This window comes from Ranitomeya variabilis, chromosome 5, assembly GCF_051348905.1.
Source record: "Ranitomeya variabilis isolate aRanVar5 chromosome 5, aRanVar5.hap1, whole genome shotgun sequence".
Lineage (NCBI taxonomy): Eukaryota > Metazoa > Chordata > Amphibia > Anura > Dendrobatidae > Ranitomeya > Ranitomeya variabilis.
The window spans coordinates 132,332,916-132,356,753 of NC_135236.1; the positions used below are offsets into that span (position 1 = coordinate 132,332,916).

At 45.1% G+C, this 23,838-nt stretch overlaps 2 protein-coding genes across 3 annotated transcripts in view; one reads left to right on the plus strand and one right to left on the minus strand.

Annotated features, from left to right (window-relative positions):
* Window positions 1-4,071, plus strand: part of LOC143775323 (uncharacterized protein HI_0077-like) — a 45,196-nt gene extending 41,125 nt beyond the window's left edge. For both annotated transcript variants that reach the window (XM_077263322.1, XM_077263323.1), the window contains exons 11-12: window positions 2,773-2,877; window positions 3,667-4,071. In XM_077263322.1, the coding sequence (XP_077119437.1) occupies window positions 2,773-2,877; window positions 3,667-3,696 (135 nt within the window). In that variant the 3' untranslated portion in view covers window positions 3,697-4,071. The remainder of the gene's footprint in view (window positions 1-2,772; window positions 2,878-3,666) is intronic.
* Window positions 4,072-5,496: 1,425 nt separating this feature from the next.
* Window positions 5,497-21,728, minus strand: MTFMT (mitochondrial methionyl-tRNA formyltransferase). The gene is made up of 9 exons (XM_077263318.1): window positions 21,067-21,728; window positions 17,406-17,624; window positions 17,210-17,332; window positions 16,000-16,102; window positions 15,836-15,911; window positions 13,931-14,022; window positions 11,834-11,915; window positions 6,122-6,189; window positions 5,497-5,836 (listed from the first exon to the last, which is right to left on the minus strand). Exons 1-9 carry the CDS (start codon window positions 21,474-21,476, stop codon window positions 5,639-5,641), a joined length of 1,371 nt encoding a protein of 456 aa, XP_077119433.1. The 5' UTR covers window positions 21,477-21,728; the 3' UTR covers window positions 5,497-5,638.
* Window positions 21,729-23,838: the final 2,110 nt, after the last annotated feature.

The window sequence follows — 23,838 nt, forward strand, 5'->3', positions numbered from 1 at the left end:
TATTGCCCAGTGACGTAGTATACTGCCCAGTCACGTAGTTTATTGCTCAGCCACGTAGTATATTGCCCAGTCATGTAGTATATTGCCCAGCCACGTAGTATATTGCCCAGCCACGTAGTATATTGCCCAGTCATGTAGTATAATGCCCAGTCACATAGTATATTGTCCAGTCACGTAGTATATTGCCCAGTCACGTAGTATATTGCACAGCCCACATAGTATATTGCCCAGCCACGTAGTATATAGCCCAGTCACGTAGTATATAGCCCAGTCACGTAGTATATTGCCCAGCCACGTAGTATATTGCACAGCGACGGAGTATACAGCACAGAGCCACATAGTATACAGACTTAAAATAAAAACTAAACATATACTCACCTTCCGAAGGCCCGATGAAGTCCTGACGCCTGTGTGCGGTGCACGCGGCAGCTTCCGGTCCCAGGGTTGGTATGAGCGCAGGACCTGTGATGACGTCGCGGTCACATGACCGTGACGTCATGGCAGGTCCTTCTCGCATACCATCCTTAACACCGAAACCTGCCACTTGCATGGAGCGGTCACCGGAGCGTCGCGAGGAGCGGGAAAGGCGGCGGAAGGTGAGTATATAATGATTTTTTATTTTTTGTATTATTTTTAACATTAGATCTTTTTACTATTGATGTTGCATAGGCAGCATCAATAGTAAAAACTTGGTCACACAGGGTTAATAGTGGCAGTAACGGAGTGAGTTACCCGCGGCATAACGTGGTCCGTTACCGCTGGCATTAACCCTGTGTGAGCGGTGACTGGAAGGGAGTATGGAGCGGGCACTGACTGCGGGGAGTATGGAGCGGGCGCCGGGCACTGACTGCAGGGGAGTAGGGAGGGACTAATCAGACTGTGGCCGTCGCTGATTGGTCACGGCAGCCATGACAGGCAGCTGGGGAGACCAATCAACGACCTGGATTCCATGACAGACAGAGGCCGCGACCAATGAATATCCGTGACAGACAGACAGACGGAAGTGACCCTTAGACAATTATATAGTAGAAGGGGCATTTACACTGCAAGATAATCATGAACGAGCGTTGTTAAAAGCAATCAGTTCACAATTCTCTTGCCGTGTGAACCGGCTGCCAATCACCTAATGAACAAAATGCTTGTTCATCAGGTGAAATGACTTTTTTATGCCGAGAACAACGGGACAGTATAGATGGCTCAGCCTGCAGTGTATGCTTTGTTCTACCTGTGTAATCAGGCATTAAAACGACCGTCAGTTAGGAAAATTTTACCGATCGGGGGTAACATTGTGCCGCAAGTCGGTCCACGTAAACAGACCTTGAACCCTGATCCAGACGTCTGTTTTTCACATATGCAATCAATTCATGTTTGTCAAGGATAGGATATGTCCCCATTATAATTCTAAGGGCATGTACAGTTGTATATATTTTGTGCAAACCGATTTGCTGCCTGCCAAACAAAAAAAAAAATTAGAGACATCCAGTTTTGGATCAGGATCACCCATTTAAATGGGTCAATAAAAAAAAATGCACTTGCCTGTCGTCCATGTGCTGTTCATTTTCTACTGTCTATTGGGTAGGAGAAGAATTTAAAATGTATTTATCTTTTTGTATATACAGTAATATATCAGATTCCACAGTGACGATAAAAATAGATGAAAATTGGACAGCAGTTAGCTGAAGACAGGCTCAGCCGACAAGTCTTACCCCTGCATACTGTATATCTGCATGCACATTTCAGCTGAGCGTGCATGTGTTTTTAATAGGGAAAGTAGAATAAGCCCCTATTAGACACCCAGGTGGTGGGAACAAAACTATTATGCAATGACTGGGGAGGAGGAGGAGGCGGCTGTATTTGTTAAAGATCACTTCTGAAAACCAGAGATAGATAGATAGATTATATATAGATAGATAGATAGATAGATAGATAGATAGATATTATTTTTTTATTTTTTTTTATCAGACCAGTTAGGCAAATTTTTAGTTTGTAAAGGCGGTATAACCAACTTGCACCATTGTAGTAAAAATGTGTGATACATCCCCATATGCCAGCTGGAAATAGGCCATAAATCAATTAAAATACCCCTTTAAAAGGATTGTCCAGGACGTTGATATGGATGACCTATTCTTAAAAAATGAATGATCTGCTGCTCCTGAGAGCGGCCACTACAGAGTGTAAGGAGCTGTTCCTGCTCCGCACAATGTGCACATCCAGCAGAGGAGCGGAAAACAGCCGATCAGTAGTGATGCCGCGTGTCAAACCTGCATCAGTCCAATATCGGCATGGATAAACCCTTTAAGTAATTCACAGCTGCCCATGTAGTGCAGCCATGGGGCTTCCTCCTGCTGCCTGTGGCTGCATAGAGTTCACAATCCAGTGGGTCATGACAAAGTTTTGGGGTCCATACACAAACTATGCGTAGAAAGCATGGCCCTGCTACAGAGCAGCATTACACTGCAGTGTGCCTCCGATTTCATACAAGGTTTTCGGTATGAATCTATTTTAAAAAATATATTAGACAGAGATATTGATTCTAATGGCAAATATAATATACAAAAAGGGCCTGTAGTGCGGAGCCACCTGGATCCCACGTAGAACACTAAGGCCACGTCCGCTACTTTATCTTAGCGGTGACATTAGTTATGACAAGTGCAGGGTTAGACCATAGGAATTGCTGTTAATTTGGGCGATTCCTAACAAGGGTATGAAGTATATGTTCTGTAACGACTTTGTACACAATACTTTTATGCATTTCTCGTCTTTCTCCACCAGGACTGCTTATCTACCTTCCATGAGCTGGTGCCGCTGTATTTTAGGGGATACCTAAAGCCTCCATTCAATACGGAGGGGAGGAAATCGGCAGGGATGTCTGAGGAGGTAGTGTAAACCTGTGTGACGTGGCCCTAGGTCTCAGGCTACCGGTGCACGGTCCACCAGGCGGCTATTACAGTGATGTTCTAGACTATTGGATGTGTCTCATGCCATTATTTATCTATCTACTACCTGTAATCTGGCCTGCAGCTCCCGACAAAGTTACCAACCACCAAGATTTGTTTTTTTTAGGGGGAGGTTTATATTTTAGGCACGATACCTTAAAGGGAATCTGTCAGCAGGTTTTTGTTATGTAATCTGAGGGCAGCTTGATGTAGATACAGAGACCCTGATAACAGCAATGTGTCACTTACTGGGCTGTGTTTTGCTGTTTCAATAAAATCAGTGTTTTATCAGCAGGAGATTATCACTACATTACTAGGCGTCGTGTGGACTATTGAAATCCCTTAAAAAGGAAATGTTTACTGGCTATGCAATGTGCATATCCAATAAACATTTACTTTTCAAGAGATTTGTATGCTCCACTGAATAAATATTTCTTTAAGACCTCAGTTACGTTACGCAGGTGGGCGGATTATCAAAAAACAAGACGCCTTGGAAAAGTTTTTGCTGAAGTTCCCATCTTCACCTGAAAGGGTTATCTTTTCTCAAAACATAATTTCAAAATGACATAACCTTTTCTGCAAAAACATAGCGCGCTTGTCAAAATTAATACTTGTTTCCATAGCGACAAGATTTATTTTTGTCTGCTAAAAATATTTCTGTACCTCCTTGTATAATGATGAGTAGCCATTACAGTCTGCTTGCACTTAGCTGTCATTTCCTCTCTTGCAGTGGTATCTCCCCTTGGTAAAACCGTCCTGAAAGAAATCATATGGCGAGCATACATGACCATGGATAATGGCGCCTCCTGCTGCTTCATCAGAGCGACTGTCCCCTCATCATAATGACTGTCCCTACACGTCTATACCCAAGTTATAAGGACTCATTGCTGGGCAATGTGTAGAGAATGAAGGATGGCTGATATCCTTGTTCTTTTAAGCTAAGTATCAGATCAGAAATATTTTTTTGTGTTCTACTAAATTCGTTTTTCAAGGTTGTGTCAGGTCAGACTGTGCCGGAGAACCAGATATTTATTAGCAAAACGACATATTCCACATTATAACTTGTAATGATTCTTTTAAAAGAAATGTTTTATTAAAATTATAAAGACAATAAAGTTACTTCTTACAGTTCTGATCATTTTGTGTGATTGGGAACATTAATAAAATAGACATTTTTATACTGAGATCACATCACTCTGCCTCAACACTAGCGAATCCTGACAGCGTGCGCTGCGCACCTTGTACACATTCAGGAGCCTGCAGTCACATAGGTCCAGATTCATCAAAGCTCTTACATTAGGATTCTGGCATAAAAAGCTTTGAAAAGTCTCAATTTTGGCAGAATGCGAAAATGCAACCAAATTTAGCAAGTTTTTGTGGTCTTGCGCCATTTTCACCCAGCAACGAACCCAGAACTTAGCAATTCCCACTTGTCACATTCATGACGCTGCAGTAAGATTTAAATAATGTGTAAGGGGGCACCAAATAAACAAATACAATTACGCTGGGATCACCTAATGCATATAGAACAAGTAGTCACAAAAAAATCGAAAAAAAAAGCATATGCATCAAAAAAAGGGATCACTAAATAGAGTACAATACAAAAATTATTTTTTTTTATTAGAAACCATCACATACATGTGGTGGTTTCCAATAATAACTTTTGTATTGTAATCTATTTAGTGATCCCTTTTTTTGATGCATATGCTTTTTTTTTTTTCTATTTTTTGTGGCTGCAGTAAGATTTGTGACGTGGTACATGCCATTTTTCCAGACATGCCGGATTCATTAAAATGCTTAATCGCCTTAATGAATCGGGAGCGTCTGACTCCCTCATCAAGACTGGTGTGAACATCGCCTGTATTGATGAATCGGGGATATAGAATAACCACAAACTTTTAGCAAGTGACCAGATAACCCACTTTAAAATATCAGCAAAAGGAGTGGAGGTTTACTGGCACCAGCTTTTTTTACTAGCAAGATTATTTTCCCACATATGGAGCATATCAACTAAATGCAGAAATAACTGGTGGTTCGCACAGTAGTGATAAATCAGTGTCCTTCAAGTAGAAAAACGGCCAAATTCTTGCAAAAATCTGTTTCTTTAATCCATTAGGGATACAAACATGGCAGCAGGTAGGGAGATTGTGCAGGACAACGGCTGTTCTATGCAATTTTTCTAGTTCCCCTATGCTAAGGCCAGGGAAGGGTTTCGCATAGTTAAAAGGGTAAAAAATTTAACAAAATATCCCTTCCACTCTTAATGCCTAGTCAGTCTGTGCTTACATTGGCTAAAGCGGTTGTCCTTACCCATGTCAGCTGCAGCCAATCACTGTCAGCAGTGGTTACTGCTTGCCAACAAGGCAGCTTTATCCAAGTGGATGAAGTTTAGCAGAGATAGTAGACAGAATTGGCGAATGAGTTCAGCTGGGGGTACAAGATGGGATACGTGTGTCACTGCCACAGTCGGAAAGTGGCCCCTGCCGCACAGGTCCTGCTCAATGTTGTTTTTCAAAGACTAAAAATTACATTTCAAGAAATAGAAGTTATAATAATTGAATTATCGTCCAAATTTTTATTTTCAGATGTTTTTACATAATTACAAAGTTTTTTGTTTTATGCCAAAGCTGTTCAGGCTTTGAAGTTAATATATTGGCTGAACTTTGTCCGTAGCAGTGTCACTCATCCTCTCTGTGGCTGTGCTAGCAGCCCATGGTTCCAGCAGACAGAGATCTCTTTGGGGTCTTCGTTTTTGGTGGAAGATGAAGCGTGTAGAAGCGACACTCCTCCAGTGGAGCATCCGAAGTCTTCACAAACCAGCGGTGCAGGTAACCATTATAAAAATCCTTAGCAGACAGCTTCTTCCTGAGCTTTACAGACCTGACACCCACCCAGCCATCCTGCAACGCACAAAATTAAAAAATTTGAATTTTCCTGTAGATTTTTCTAAGAAAATACTTCTCTAGATGGACTACAGAGTAAAGCTATAGCAGAGCTGAGTTTAGCATTGGGGACGTTGTGTGTTACATAGGACTGCACATGAACAGGTAGAAATCTTTAATTTACTAAACAAAATGAGGGTGCAGAGAGTCACACAAGAGAATCGGCTCTGCTGCGTCCATGTAGGAGATTCAAAGCCTAACAAAAGGTGAATGCAAGCAAACCAAATATCTAGTGATACCCACCTTACACTGGACAACCATGATCTGTGGTGCAGTGAGATACTGAATGGATCCTGGAATTCTGGAAAAATCTAAAAAAAATAAATAAATAACAGTAAGGGTATGTGTCCACGTTCATGATTGCATCAGGATTTGGTCAGGAATTTCCATCAGTATTTGTAGCCAAAACCAGGAGTGGAACAATTAGAGGAAAAGTATAATAGAAACACATGCACCAATTCTGCATTTATCACCCACTCCTGGTTTTGGCTTACAAATACTGACGTCAAATCCTGACCAAATCCTGATGCAATCCTGAACGTGGACACATACCTTAATAGAAAATGCATCAACTTAAGGCAGGGGTGGGGGACCTGAGGCAGTTTACGGCCCTTGATGACCTTTTATCTGGCCCCCGGGCAGATTGTTGTGGCATCATTCTCCCTCCACCACCCCGGCCACTGCATCCTCTACAGTACAAACATTAGTGTCCAGTCCCTTATAACAGGCCCAGATCTATGAATGCCTTAGTGTGTGATGCAGTCATCCAACCACATGGTGGCAGTGCTTTGGCCTCTATATTAGACCTGAGACAAACAACTGTTGCTGTTATATATATATATATATTTTTTTTTAACCCCTTCCCGACCCATGACGCCACGTAGGCGTCATGAAAACCCGTGCCAATCCGACCCATGACGCCTATGTGGCGTCATGGAATGATCGCGTCCCTGCAGATCGGGTGAAGGGGTTAACTCCTATTTTACCCGATCTGCAGGGAGAGGGGGAGTGGTGCTTCAGCCCAGGGGGGGTGGCTTCACCCCCCCGTGGCTACGATCGCTCTGATTGGCTGTTGAAAGTGAAACTGCCAATCAGAGCGATTTGTAATATTTCACCTGAAAAACTGGTGAAATATTACAATCCAGCCATGGCCGATGCTGCAATACCATCGGCCATGGCTGGAAACACTAACGTGACCCCCCCCCCCACCCACCCCACCGATCGCCCCCCCAGTGCTCCGTTATGGGGTCCGGTCCCCTCGGTCCTGTGCTCCGCTGCCCCGTGCTCCTGCCCGCTCCCCCCCTGCTCCTATGTCACCCCCCGGTGCTCCGACGCCCCCCCCCCCCGTGCCCCGATCTCCCCCCCCCCCTTATACTCACCGAGGCTCCCGGTGTCCGTCCGCCTCCTCGCTGGGCGCCGCCATCTTCCAAAATGGCGGGCGCATGCTCAGTGCGCCCGCCGAATCTGCCAGTCGGCAGATTCGTTAAAAGTACATTTTGATCGCTGCGATAGGTTCTATCACAGCGATCAAAATAAAAAAAATAATAAATAAACCCCCCCCTTTATCACCTCCATAGGTAGGGACAATAATAAAATAAAGAAAATATATATATATATTTTTTTTTTTCCACTAGGGTTAGGGTTATGGCATGTGCGGATTTGGCTGCGGATCCGCAGCGGATTGGCCGCGGATCCGCAGCGGATTGGCCGCGGATCCGCAGCGGATTGGCCGCTGTGAATTCGTAGCAGTTTTCCATCAGGTTTACAGTACCATGTACACCTATGGAAAACCAAATCCGCTGTGCCCATGGTGCGGAAAATTCCGTGCAGAAACGCTGCGTTGTATTTTCCGCAGCATGTCAATTCTTTGTGCGGATTCCGCAGCGTTTTACACCTGTTCCTCAATAGGAATCCGCAGGTGAAATCCGCACAAAAAAACACTGGAAATCTGCTGTAAATCCGCAGGTAAAACGCAGTGCCTTTTACCTGCAGATTTTTCAAAAATCGTGCGGAAAAATCTTACACGAATCCGCAACGTGGGCACATACCCTTAGGGTTAAGGTTGGAATTAGGGCTAGGGTTGGAAATAGGGATAAGATTAGGCTTGTGCTTAGGGTTACGGATAGGGTTAGGGGTGTGTTGGGGTTACAGTTGTGGTTAGGGTTGGGATTAGGGTTAGGATTAGGGTTGGAATTAGGGTTACGGGTGTGTTGGGGTTAGGGTTGTGGTTAGGGGTGTGTTGGGGTTAGGGTTGGGATTAGGGTTATGGCTACAGTTGGGATTAGTATTAGGGGTGTGTTGGGGTTAGTGTTGAAGTTAGAATTGAGGGGTATCCACTGTTTAGGCACATCAGGGGCTCTGCAAACGCAACATGGCGCCACCATTGATTCCAGCCAATCTTGCATTCAAAAAGTCAAATGGTGCTCCCTCCCTTCCAAGCCCCGACATGCGCCCAAACAGTGGTTTACCCCCACATTTGGGGTACCAGCGTACTCAGGACAAACTGGGCAACAACTGTTGGGGTCCAATTTCTCCTGTTACCCTTGCAAAAATAAAAAATTACTTGCTAAGACATAATTTTTGAGGAAAGAACAATTATTTTTTATTTTCATGGCTCTGCGTTATAAACTTCTGTGAAGCACTTGGGGGTTGAAAGTGCTCACCACACATCTAGATAAGTTCCTTCGGGGGTCTAGTTTCCAAAATGGGGTCACTTGTGGGGTGTTTCTACTGTTTAGGCACATCAGGGGCTCTGCAAATGCAACGTGACGCCCGCAGACCATTCCATCAAAGTCTGCATTTCAAATGTCACTACTTCCCTTCCGAGCCCTGACGTGCGCCCAAACAGTGGTTTACCCCCACATATGGGGTATCACTGTACTCACAACAAACTGGGCAACAAACATTGGGGCCCAATTTCTCCTGTTACCCTTGTGAAAATAAAGAATTGCTTGCTAAAACATCTTTTTTGAGGAAAGAAAAATGATTTTTTTATTTTCACGGCTCTGCGTTGTAAACTTCTGTGAAGCACTTGGGGGTTGAACGTGCTCACCACACATCTAGATAAGTTCCTTGGGGGGTCTAGTTTCCAAAATGGGGTCACTTGTGGGGGGTTTCTACTGTTTAGGCATATCAGGGGCTCTGCAAACGTAACATGATGCCCGCAGACCATTCCATCAAAGTCTGCATTCCAAAACGTCACTACTTCCCTTCCGAGCCCCGGCATGTGCCCAAACAGTGGTTTACCCCCACATATGGGGTATCAGCGTACTCACAACAAACTGGACAACAACTTTTGGGGTCCAATTTCTCCTGTTACCCTTGCAAAAATAAAAAATTCTGGGCTAAAAAAATATTTTTGAGGAAAGGAAACACATTTATTATTTTCACGGCTCTGCGTTATAAACTTCTGTGAAGCACTTGGGGGTTCAAAGTGCTCACCACACATCTAGATAAGTTCCCTTGGGGGTCTAGTTTCCAAAATGGAGTCACTTGTGGGGAGTTCCTACTGTTTAGGCACATCAGGGGCTCTGCAAACGCAACCTGATGCCCGCAGAGCATTCCATCAAAGTCTGCATTTCAAAACGTCACTACTTCCCTTCCGAACCCCGACGTGTGCCAAAACAGTGGTTTACCCCCACATATGGGGTATCAGCGTACTCAGGAGAAACTGGACAACAACTTTTGGGGTACAATTTCTCCTGTTACCTTTGGGAAAATAAAAAATTGTGGGCTAAAAAATCATTTTTGAGAAAAGAAAAATTATTTTTTATTTTCACGGCTCTGCGTTATAAACTTCTGCGAAGCACTTGGGGGTTCAAAGTGCTCACCACACATCTAGATTAGTTCCTTGGGAGGTCTAGTTTCCAAAATGGGGTCACTTGTGCGGGAGCTCCAATGTTTAGGCACACAGGGGCTCTCCAAACGCGACATGGTGTCCGCTAATGATTGGAGCTAATTTTCCTTTCAAAAAGCCAAATGGCGTGCCTTCCCTTCCGAGCCCTGCCGTGCGCCCAAACAGTGGTTTACCCCAACATATGGGGTATCATCGTACTCAGGACAAACTGGACAACAACATTTGGGGTCCAATTTCTCTTATTACCCTTGGGAAAATAAAAAAATTCTGGGCTAAAAATCATTTTTGAGGAAAGAAAAATTATTTTTTATTTTCACGGCTCTGCGTTATAAACTTCTGTGAAGCACCTGGGGGTTATAAGTGCTCACTATGCATCTAGATAAGTTCCTTTGGGGGTCTAGTTTCCAAAATGGGGTAACTTGTAGGGGAGCTCCAATGTTTAGGCACACAGGGGCTCTCCAAACGTGACATGGTGTCCGCTAACGATTGGAGCTAATTTTCCATTCAAAAAGTCAAATGGCACGCCTCCCCTTCCGAGCCTTGCCGTGCACCCAAACAGTGGTTTACCCCCACATATGAGGTATCAACATTCTCAGGAGAAATTGCCCAACAAATTTTAGGATCCATTTTATCCTGTTGCCCATGTGAAAATGAAAAAATTGAGGCTAAAATAATTTTTTTGTGAAAAAAAAGTACTGTTTCATTTTTACGGATCAATTTGTGAAGCACCTGGGGGTCTAGTTTCCAAAATGGGGTCACTTGTGGGGGAGCTCCAATGTTTAGGCACACGGGGGCTCTCCAAACGTGACATGGTGTCCGCTAACGATTGGAGCTAATTTTCCATTCAAAAAGTCAAATGGCACGCCTCCCCTTCCGAGCCTTGCCGTGCACCCAAACAGTGGTTTACCCCCACATATGAGGTATCAACATACTCAGGAGAAATTGTCCAACAAATTTTAGGATCCATTTTATCCTGTTGCCCATGTGAAAATGAAAAAATTGAGGCTAAAATAATTTTTTTGTGAAAAAAAAGTACTGTTTCATTTTTACGGATCAATTTGTGAAGCACCTGGGGGTCTAGTTTCCAAAATGGGGTCACTTGTGGGGGAGCTCCAATGTTTAGGCACACGGGGGCTCTCCAAACGCGACATGGTGTCCGCTAAAGATTGGAGCCAATTTTTCATTGAAAAAGTCAAATGGCACTCCTTCCCTTCCGAGCCCTGCCGTGCGCCCAAACAGTGGTTTACCCCCACATATGAGGTATCAGCGTACTCAGGACAAACTGGACAACAACGTTCGTGGTCCAGTTTCTCCTTTTACCCTTGGAAAAATAAAAAAAATTTCGCTAAAAGATCATTTTTATGACTAAAAAGTTAAATGTTCATTTTTTCCTTCCATGTTGCTTCTGCTGCTGTGAAACACCCGAAGGGTTAATAAACTTCTTGAATGTGGTTTTGAGCACCTTGAGGGGTGCAGTTTTTAGAATGGTGTCACTTTTGGGTATTTTCAGCCATATAGAACCCTCAAACTGACTTCAAATGTGAGGTGGTCCCTAAAAAAAATGGTTTTGTAAATTTTGTTGTAAAAATGAGAAATCACTGGTCAAATTTTAACCCTTATAACTTCCTAGCAAAAAAAATAATTGTTTCCAAAATTGAGCTGATGTAAAGTAGACATGTGGGAAATGTTATTTATTAACTATTTTGTGTCACATAACTCTCTGGTTTAACAGAATAAAAATTCAAAATGTGAAAATTGCAAAATTTTCAAAATTTTTGCCAAATTTCCGTTTTTTTCACAAATAAACTCAGAAATTATCGACCTAAATTTACCACTAACATGAAGCCCAATATGTCACGAAAAAACAATCTCAGAATCGCTAGGATCCGTTGAAGCGTTCCTGAGTTATTACCTCATAAAGGGACACTGGTCAGAATTGCAAAAAACGGCAAGGTCATTAAGGCCAAAATAGGCTGGGTCATGAAGGGGTTAATCTACATTTTGTGCAAATTATCATCCTCATTGACCCAAACTGCAATATCTTCATGCACGAGGGGTAATGCTGCTTGTACTGTACACTACATGCAGTGGAGACTGACCTGAAGCGATTAGGGAATCTGGAACATTTACAAAGTCAAGCAGTTTAATAGGTGCTCCCATCCACACAGCCTGTAGTGGCATCTGTAAGAAATCAGAGGCTTCAGTCGGATTAATGAGAATTTTATATTTCACACTGGCATAATGTCTGCAGTTCTCAGAAGAGCGGCGACAGCTGGTCATATCCCTTGATTTGGCCATGTTCACACTTGCACTAGAGTTTTCCATCAACAAGACAGAATCTCATAATAACCTAATGGAGCCAGTTAAACACTTATAAACAGCAGCCACGATGTCAGTGTGAACAGAGCATAAGATCAGGGTATGGTGGATATTTTTACCAGCAAGAATACAATGTAAATGTGCAAAAAGAAAAGGCTATAAGAAGCCACAGCCAGCTCACCAATCCAAGCAGGTGCACGGAACATCATCTAGGACTGAGATGAACATACGTAACAATATGAGGAAGGCGTTCCAGCTCCATAAAATTCCAATGCTTTATTCCTCCATTAAAAATTGGTGTGATACAAAACAGTCTTTGGCTGGACGCAAAAGTCCTAGTACAGAGTACATGCGACGCGTTTCGATCGTACCCGATCTTAGTCAATGCATGATTTTCTGAGATTTGCAGTGATTGTTATCTAGTGTTCTTGGGCCAATCCAGTGATCGATACTAATCACATGATTTTTACCACAGGTCCTGAACACCTAAACTTCGCCGCAGCTGTGAAAATTGCACACAAATGTGATTAAAATAAGTAACAAAACAGACAATACTTATAAATATACATACAAAACAATCAATAATGCAACAATTAATACAAAGATAAATTTCAAAAGACTAAGAATAGAATAAATTCAACAATAGTGATACATAATTTCATTTTTACGATTAAGGCCAAATGGATACCTGGTTCGCAAATTATATATCCAAAAAGCTTCTCTAGTTAGGAGCTGTCTTTTGATATCTCCCCCCCGCTGTGACAGATTAGTTTGTTCTATGCCTTGAATTGTCATCATAGATGTATTACCTGAATGGCACATGTTAAAATGTTTGGCAGCAGCTGATATATTTTTACTTTGGATATTGGTGCTTCCTAGATCTCTTAAATGCTCTGTAAATCTAGTTTTTAGCTTTCTCGTAGTGCACCCTATATATGACAAATTGCATTCCCTACAGTCAATTTTGTACACTACATTTTTTGAATGACAATTGATGAAGTTTGATTTTTATCCTTATCTTGAAATGTATTTTTTGTCAATGCGTATTTGCACGTGCTACACGCAGTAGCACCACATTTGTAAAAGCCTTTACATTGAAGCCAAGTGCTTGAAGCCGGCTTTGATGGAAAGAGACTAGGTGATAGCGAGCTGCCAATAGTTGGCGCTCTCCTGGCCACAATATTAAGCCCATCTTTGAGGATATCGAAACGCGTCGCATGTACTCTGTACTAGGACTTTTGCGTCCAGGCAAAGACTGTTTTGTATCACACCAATTTTTAATGGAGAAATAAAGCATTGGAATTTTATGGAGCTGGAACGCCTTCCTCATATTGTTAAGAATACAATGTAGTCTACAATATTATAACCATTAAATATACTGGAATGCATAAGAAAAGGGAAAAACATCAAAGTATTCAAGATCAAATGTCTGCTCTCCATTAGCCTAAAGTAAAAGTCTAAACACCTAAATATTCTTGTTGTCAAAATCAATGGAACCCCATTACCAAGTCCCAGGACAGATTAGCCACTTTTCTAACGTTCTAGCAGAAATGAATGTTGGAATCATCCAGAAAAAACTGCTGCATTATTGCATCTGACAATGTTTTTGGGTACATGATCCTCACTATGACATTTCTCCAGGTTTCCCCACCCTTGTATTTTATGTGAAGCTAAGGCCCCGCAGCAATCTTACCCCGGATCATTGAGAATGGACCACAACCTCTTTCAGCCCCAGTCATTGGACTAATGAAGTGCAGGTCACTGGACCCAACTACAAATGCTTTATGACTTTCTTATGGACAGGTTATAAAACAGGGTGAGCAATCCCAGACAAAAAAAAATTCTGCCCCAATAAAATAATATTATAAACTGTTTACCGCAAATCCAATGGCACGTTCTAGACGGATGATCTGTTCTGGACTTTGTTCTCCCCACCTGATACAGCTCATGGCCACATTTATCTTGGGTGCTAAAGAAAAAGAGCAATCACATCCTCCAGCAATGTCAGAGGCCTTTATCCAGTCTATAAGGTGCCTTACTAGACAAATTATTCATACCATATTTTTCGGGTAATAAGACGCACTTTTCTTTCCCAAAAAAATTGGGAGGAAAATGGTCCGAAGGTAGCTCACTGTATATGGGAGGCAGCGGTGGATCAGGGTCACAGGAGGCACGGTTGCTGCTACAGGAGTGGTTGCTGTGGGCCCCAGGCTGGGAGGAGGGGTGTCCTGGAGGTGCAAGGCTGCGAGCCCCAGGCTGTCATAAGATGAGTCCTCTTCCCATTGATTTTCCTGCGGTGGGAATTGTGAAAATGGTCGCTGGAGGTGGTGCATGCGCAAATTGAGATCTCGTCACCGCCAGCCTTGCGCCGACCACTATCTTTTTATTATGGAAAAGACTTTCTATCCTGACATTTTACCTGTACTATGATAGGAACCCCACTAGGGGGAGCTGTATTTGATATTGTTTTCCATTGTTGTATATGTGAAGTATGACTGGGATCCCGCGCACAATGAACGCACCGTCCATAATAGAGATCTATGGTAGGGAAATATTCTCCCATGGGTGTTACTGAACAAGTTATTATTGCTTGTATGCCAAGCCGAAGTTATGGAGAAACCTACAGGGCATAATGGATTTTATACAGCATCATCTGTCTATTACACATATTCTTGATCACCAGAACTAATTCTGTAAAACTTCTCACAGTTGTATTTTATTGATCTTTTTATAATGTTCTGTGCATAGTTAATGTAAAAAGTTATTTCTACATATCGGATTATTCATGATTTATACGACTCTTGGTCACATATAAGGCCAAATAGGTTAAATCATATAGAAATGAATAGGAGCAAAGTTGCCGTTCTCGCCCCCAGACATTAAAGCCATTCTGCTATGCTGTTTGTCATCAGGTGCAGAGCGGCGGGTGGAGGTCACCAATATCACAAGGAAGGGCCACCCATTTAAGACTATAGCATTCTTGCTGGGGTGTATGCACATAAAGAAGTTTCACATTATCAGCACTTAACCGACCCCACTGCGGTATAGCCGCCTCCGTGCCTGCGCCGTTCCCAGTCCAGCCGCCTCTACACCTGCGCCGACCCCGGTACAGCCGCCTCCGTACACCTGCGCCGACTGTGGTACAGCCGCCTCTGTACACCTGCGCCGGCCGCGGTACAGCCGCCTCTGTACACTTGCGCCGACCGCGGTACAGCCGCCTCTGTACACTTGCGCCGACCGCTGTACAGCCGCCTCTGTACACTTGCGCCGACCACTGTACAGCCGCCTCTGTACACCTGCACCAACTGCGGTACAGCCGCCTCTGTACAACTGCGCCAACCGCGGTACAGCCGTCTCTGTACAACTGCGCCAACCCCGGTACAGCCGCCTCTGTACACCTGCCTGCACCGACCCCGTAGAGCCGCCTCTGTACACCAGCGTCGACCCCGGTACAGCCGCCTCTGTACACCTGCGCCGACCCCAGTACAGCCGCTTCTGTACACCTGTGCCAACCCCGGTACAGCCGCTTCTGTACACCTGCGCCAACCCCAATACAGCCGCCTCTGTACACCTGCGCCGACCCTGGTACAGCAGTCCCTGCCACCTGTGACCCCTATCCAACGCAGCAGCCACCTGTAAATTACCGTAAAATTGGACTATAAAAACTTAGAAGCACCACCAGTTTATTAAAAAAAAAAAATTTTTTCCTGTTTTCCTCCACAAAATTTGGGGTGCATCTTATGGTTACAAAGGATAGTAACAGACTTATAACACGAACTCACCGAACGTTGCTCCGTCTTTTGGTTGCTCTGTGGCATTTCTTAGATGTTCAGGTAAGTTTTTCAAAACTGATATAAGCTGGGAGAGAAGAAAACAGTGAAAATGGCACCCAAGGGTGTGATGGGATTCTAGAACGCAGCCTGACAAGATGTCATTTACCCTTTACCATTTCAGCCCCCTGCTTGGACAGCACAGCTTCCAGCTCCTTAGAGGTGCACTTGGGAGGAACGGGAAGTGTTTCCTGTAGCACTACAGGACCCATGTCAAACCTAAAGGAGAAAATAATCAATTAACAATAGATCCTCAAGCTGAACGTGTAAGGTGTCTGCTCTAATCCCATTCTCCTGCGTGATCCGACATCTTGTGTGGAGAGGAGACAACAGCGCTGCAGCCAGGGAGTGTTTGCACCCAAATGATTTGGATGCTGCACAGTTCCTCTGCAGCGTCAGCCCATCAAAGTTCAGATGGTGGTGTTTTACCACTTGACATTTATGCTAAACTCATAATATATTCCATAAATGCTGGTTGTGACATTAGCTGCTTATATATGGATTGGGACCTTCCAACTGTCCCCCCAAAATAACATGGTAACGGAATCCGTTATCCTTTCATCCCACGAGGCTTATTTCCAATTTCCTATTGTAATAAACATGTATGCTGAACAGAGCGTGCCTGGTTATGGAGTGAGGAACAAAAGATATTGGCTGATCTGACAGATGACAGGTCATCATCTCATGGAAAAGGCACAGATGATAATACTCATCAGAGGGGGGTTTCCTAAATTTCTCCATAGGAATGTCCATCCTGACTCCCAACAATGCCCAATAAGTTAACACAACACTGCACATTCATTTCTGCCTTATGGTGATGGGACCGAGCTATGGTCTTAGGACAGGTTCACACTAATGTGTAAAAAAAAATTGTTCAGTTTCATCCAGAAAAGATTTTTTTTTTTCGCACTTGACATCTGGCGCAGTCCGTTTTCTGTTTTGTTTTTTTACAGCAGCTTTTAATCATTTACAAGACCAAGTACAGTGTCCTGTGTTACAGAATTGTAATGTATCTGTACCCATTGGATGCCATACTGTGGCATCCAATTTTTTCGCACCCATAGACTTGAATAGACGAGTCTCATCCGATTTACGCAGGAAAAAAGTGCATGCTGCCATTAGTTTCACACGCCGATTGGCTCAGTGAAAAAAAGAAAGTGAACTTTCTAGTTTAGGAAGGCACGGCCATTAGAATAAATTTTTCCTGCGTTTAAGTATTGCTTATTCTGCTCTGTGTATAGCAGGACAGGAGCAGACATTACAAGCTTCCGCCGCCATACGTTTATGGCTCATACACAGCTGTAGTGCGGTGCTCCGGTTCTTTACCTCTTTGGTCTGATCTGCATGATGGTGACTCCCGTCTTCTCATCTCCATTGAGTACTGTGTGGATTAAGGGAGCTGGACCTCGCCACCGGGGCAGGAGGCTGGGGTGTATATTAAGGATCCCACTGAAAAAAGATGGAAGAGTGAGAAACGTTCCAACCGAGTCATCCGCTTTATACGTCACTGGAATTTACCTACTAGGGAAACTTTAAAATAAGATCTTCACTGAGGAGTCGCCCAAATGATGCCACCACGCCGACATCGAACTGGTCACAGGCGCCAATGTCCGGCCATTCATGGAAAGGAATCCCCTCGTCTGAGGCGTAATTGGTCACTGGAAGACCTTTCGGCAATGAGGAGGGCAGCGAGACCACCTCCAGTCTCCCCACTACTTGCTCTTGTGCCTTGCTGCTTTGCCTATACAGGACATAGGAGAGAGCGGATTAGTGACACAGCCTATATTGTATTTGCTTACTACAAATATACATTAGTTTCATAGTTGCAGATTTTAAAGAATGATTTTACCCCTTTTAGTGTCACAGGGGTGAAATCTTGTGCAATTCCTAAGTTACAGATGCAGATTTTGCCATTTTATTTGCACGTGGATTTTTCAGACTGAATATTCTACATCTTGAAACAATGCTGGGCTTTTGTTTTTGCAGTTTTTGTAAAGGGCAATTTTTTGATAGTGGTGTCAAATTTAAAGGGGTTGTCCAGTCTCATAAGAAAAATCTGCAGTCAGTATAATTCCACTATATTCCCCTGTGCAAGAGGGCGGTCACATGACACCATGTAGGCGATATACATACCTGTGGTCAAGTGACAACTAGTCCCCTCTCAATCCTCTTCTATTGAAAGGAGCTGGTGAGAATAGTAAATGGCATGCATATGGCCGTTCATCCACATGTGGAACACAGGAACCATTGTGACTGCAGACTTTTCTTGCGAGGCCAGATAACCCCTTTAAATTTGACTATCGTATCAATAGTAGCAGATAAAAAAGCACTATTCACAAAAAATATGAAAAAACTTTTTTAAAGTGATTTTCTGACCTTGTGATATGGATGACCTATCATTAGAACAGATCATCAATATCAGAACAGTGAAGGTCCGACACCCGGGACCCCCACCATGACGTAAACAAAGTGCAACAGAACACAGGTGTTCACTTTACTTTGTGATGACCGTTCTTAGGTGCTGCAGCTCAGGTCATAGAGGAATGAATAATCTGATATAGAGAAATGACTCTTTCATCAAATATCAAAAAACAGGTTTTCCGGTGGCACCAACTATACAATAAATAACCCTCACTCCTAGTTAGGCTGACGACCTGATCAGGGAATATCATCTACTCTGCTGGGACAAGATTTACAGTGTTTTATACCTTCACTGCTATCTTTTTATCATGGAAAAGACTTTCTATCCTGACATTTTACCTGTACTATGCCAGGAACCCCACTAGGGGGAGCTGTACTTGATCCTGATTCCCATGGTCGTAGATGTGAAGTATTGGGATCCCGCGCACAATGAACGCACCGTCCATAATAGAGATCTATTGGTAGGGAAATATTCTCCCATGGGTGTTACTCAGTTATTGTTTGCATGCCAAGCAGAAGTTATGGAGAAACCTACAGGGCATAATGGATTTTATACAGTATCATCTGTCTACTACATATATTATTGATTGACAGAACTAATTCTGTAAAACTTCCCAAAATTTTATTTTATTGATCTTGTTATAATGTTTTGTGCATAATAAACGTAGAAAGTTATTTCTACATATCAGATTATTCATGATTTATATTGACTCATGGTCACATATAAGGCCAAATAGGTTAAATCATATAGAAATGAATAGGAGCAAAGTTGCAGTTCTCGCCCCCAGACATTACAGCCATTCTGCTATGTTGTTTATGTCACTAGGTGCAGAGCGGCGGGTGGAGGTCACCAATATCACAAGGAAGGGCCGCCCCTTTAAGATTATAGCATTCTTTATGTGAACGTACTTAACACCTCAGCAAGAAGCTTCACATTATCGGCACAGAACCGACCCCACTGCGCTGGCCCCGCTCCGGCAGCCTCTGTACACCTGCGCCGACCCCAGTCCAGCCGCCTCTGTACACCTGCGCTGACCCCGGTCCAGCCGCCTCTGTACACCTGCGCCGGCCCCGGTCCAGCCGCCTCTGTACACCTGCGCAGGCCCCGGTCCAGCCGCCTCTGTACACCTGCGCAGGCCCCGGTCCAGCCGCCTCTGTACACCTGCGCAGGCCCCGGTCCAGCCGCCTCTACACCTGCGCCGACCCCGGTCCAGCCGCCTCTGTACACCTGCGCCGACCCCGGTCCAGCCGCCTCTGTACACCTGCGCTGACTCCGGTCCAGCCGCCTCTGTACACCTGCGCCAAAGTGAGAAAAGAATCCAGCTCAGGAAAATGTATAAAATCAAAAATTCTTTTTTCCAAATTATTTTTAAAAAGAGAGGAAACACTGCATGTCAAAAATCAGCAATATCCAAAAAATTGAAGGACAACCATGATACAGGCTGTGGACTAAGAACACTCAGTGTTCAAAACGCGTTCAGCTGTATCATGGTTGTCCTTCCATTTTTTGGATATTGCTGATTTTTGACATGCAGTGTTTCCTCTCTTTTTAAAAATAATTTGGAATAAAGAATTTTTGATTTTATACATTTTCCTGAGCTGGATTCTTTTCTCACTTTCATCGTTCCCAGAGAGCTTTGGCAGAAGCCCTTTCCGTGCTCGGACTGATTAAAACTTATGGAGATCATTCAAGAAGGGTGAGCTGAAATTTTGTGTGTGTTTTTACACCTGCGCCAACCCCGGTCCAGCCGCCTCTGTACACCTGCGCCAACCCCGGTCCAGCCGCCTCTGTACACCTGCGCCAACCCCGGTACAGCCGCCTCTGTACACGCACCAACCCCGGTACAGCCGCCTCTGTACACCTGCCCCGATCCAGCTGCCTCTGTACACCTGCGCAGGCCCCGATCCGGCCGCCTCTGTACACTTGCGCAGGCCCCGGTACAGCCACCTCTGTACACCTGCGCCAACCCCGGTACAGCCACCTCTGTACACTTGCGCAGGCCCCGGTCCGGCCACCTCTGTACACCTGCGCCAACCCCGGTACAGCCACCTCTGTACACCTGCGCCGACCCCGGTCCAGCTGCCTCTGTATACCTGCGCCAACCCCGGTACAGCCACCTCTGTACACTTGCGCAGACTCCGGACCGGCCACCTCTGTACACCTGCGCCAACCCCGGTACAGCCACCTCTGTACATCTGCGCCGACCCCGGTCCAGCTGCCTCTGTACACCTGCGCCAACCCCGGTACAGCCACCTCTGTACACTTGCGCAGGCCCCGGTCCGGCCGCCTCTGTACACTTGCACAGGCCCTGGTCCGGCCGCCTCTGTACACCTGCGCAGGCCCCAGTATAGCCGTGTCTGTACCTGGGTATAGTTGGTTCCGTACCTATGCCGACCCTGCTGCGGCCACCTCTGTACCTATGCCGACCCTGCTACGGCCACCTCTGTACCTATGCCGAGCCTGCTACGGCCACCTCCGTACCTATGCCGAGCCTGCTACGGCCACCTCTGCCGACCCTGCTACGACCACCTCCGTACCTATGCCGACCCTGCTTCGACCACCTCCGTACCTATGCCGAGCCTGCTACGGCCACCTCTGTACCTATGCCGACCCTGCTACGACCACCTCTGTACCTATGCCGACCCTGCTTCGACCACCTCCGTACCTATGCCGACCCTGCTACGGCCACTTCTGTACCTATGCCGACCCTGCTACGGCCACCTCTGTACCTATGCCGACCCTGCTACGGCCACCTCTGTACCTGCACTTGTTCAAGAGCTTCAGACTTTCCAGAGCAAATTCATCAGTTCCAAAGAACATGACGTTCCACGGGGGGCGTGTCCGACCCCAGGAGTCACTGACTGACGGCCCGCCGCCACAGGTGTACAGCCTCACGTGACCGCGGCCAGGGCCCTGCAGGAGCCGTCCATAGTCTGTACGTGGGCTCAGTTCTGGAGTCCGGTCACCGGACAGTGGTGAGCGCTTCTCACAGTCACATCTCCAGACGCCGGACGTTCTCCATGACGCTGCACCCCCCATGATCACAGGCGGTCCCTTCATGTCGCCTCCGCTTGTCTCGCGTCCATTCACTATTCCCCATATGCGAGTCCTGGAGGTCCGGACATTCAGCAGCCGGGACAGCGCTCTCCAGGACGGGGGACAGAAGCCCATAATCCCGGGTTTTCTCTGTACATTCACATAACAAGTCCCTTCACCCTTCCGTGTCACCGCATCCCCTGGGCTCAGCCATGTTTACTGTGTGGTGCGCGGGTGAAACGATTCCGGCAGGAACTACAGCGGCAGTAAGGTTCCTAGGCAGTGAGAGTCATTGGAACACACTGAGGGGAAGTGGGAACGCTCTAATGTTCGGGACTGCTTTCTCTCCATTCATAGCTCATTCTCATTCTTGGCCGTTTTCATTTCAGCCCTTTCAGGCTATGTTCACACGATCCTTTTTTTGATCCTTTTTTTTTCAGGTCCTTTTTCCATGCAGGGTACAGTCCAATGTTACTCTATGGAAAACAAAAACCGCTGTGCCCACTATCCTTTTTTCCTCAGGCAAATCCGCGAGGATTTGCCTGCAGAAAAAAAGAAGTACCATGTCACTTCTTTCTGCGGATTCAGCTCCTGTTTTCAACAGGCACCAATAGGAAAGTGCTGTTGAAAACCCGCAGAGGAATCTGCAGAAGAAACTGCAGGAAAATCAGCAGTGCAGTTTTGCACTGCGGGTTTTCCAAATCAGGACCTGAAAAAAAAAGGATCAAAAAAAGGATCAAAAAAAGGATTGTGTGAACATGGCCTTAATGCTGCACTCCTGTCATTATAGGTTTCAGCAGTGTCGACCATGGCTCACCCTGGGCTCGCTTGACATTATGTCACATGATCCCTGCGGCCAATCAGCCCTGCCTTCATTCTCTCCTTCAGACGAAATTGACACACAAAGGAAGTGAGAGAGCAACAGCGGTTCCTCCATATGTCTGAATTGTCTCGAAGGAGAGTGAAGCCAGCGCTGATTGGCCGCAGTCAGAGGCGTAGCTAGGGTTTTGGTTCAGGGGGGTCCAAGCTTCTGAGTGGGCCCCTAACCAGGTAACCTTGATTACAGCTCGGTGACGTGTCCTAATACTGGAGGAGAACCTCAGCAGATGACCGCGCTGTTACTGAAGATAATCTCTGTTAGGGCTCATTTCCACTGGCGAGGAAAACGAACGAGTGCAATCCGATAAAAAAATCGGATTGCACTCGGACCAATGTTATTCAATAGGTAAAAACAAACAAACGGCTGCCGCGCTAAAAACACATGCGCCCCCTGGTGGATGTCCTCATGAACAGCAGCCTGGGAACTTTTTCCCACGCTCGAGGTCATATGAGGACAACCAGCAGGGGGCGCATCACCGCGACTGAAGGTAACTATAGGTCATTGACCTACATTTCCTTCATTCCCCGGGGCTTACAAGCACGAGCACAGCTGCATTATAGCAGGGCTCTTGCTTGTAAAATATTTTAACCCCTTCAGATGGATTACCTCGTGGGACGTGACAGGTCATCTGAAGGTATGTATATTGTTGGTTTATTATTTTTCCAAGCGAGGGTCATCACATGGATTGAGAGAGCAATAAAATATTAAAACAACCTGTGTGTTTATTTCATTCAAATACTTTTTAATCGTGTGTGTGTTTTTTTAACCCTTTCATACAATTGGATTAATAATGGATAGGTGTCATAATTGACGCCTGTCCATTATTAATCTGGTTTAATGTCACCTTACAATAGCAAGGTGGCATTAACCCTTCATTACCCCATATCCCACCGCTACACGGGAGTGGGAAGAGAGTGGCCAAGTGCCAGAATAGGCGCATCTTCCAGATGTGCCTTTTCTGGGGTGGCTGGGGGCAGATGTTTGTAGCCAGGGGGGGCCAATAACCATGGACCCTCTCTAGGCTATTAATATCTGCCCCCAGTCACTGGCTTTACCATTCTGGCGGAGAAAATTGCGCGGGAGCCCACGCCAATTTTTTCCGCGATTTAACCCTTAAATTTAATAGCTACAGCGCCGAAATTTTGCACATACACACTACTAACATTAGTAGTGTGGAATATGCAAAAAAAAGGGGGATATGAGAGGGTTTACTGTATGTAAACCATGTCTCATATCCTGTCGGGTTTGTGCAGGAGAAATGAAAAGCCGGCAATTGAATTAGCGGCTTTAGTGCTATCTTGCGCTGCATTAAATATAAATATACATATATAGGTGTCTCACTGACATATATATACACTCACCGGCCACTTTATTAGGTACACCTGTCCAACTTCTTGTTAACACTTAATTTCTAATCAGCCAATCACATGGCGGCAACTCAGTGCATTTAGGCATGTAGACATGGTCAAGACAATCTCCTGCAGTTCAAACCGAGCATCAGTATGGGGAAGAAAGGTGATTTGAGTGCCTTTGAACGTGGCATGGTTGTTGGTGCCAGAAGGGCTGGTCTGAGTATTTCAGAAACTGCTGATCTACTGGGATTTTCACGCACAACCA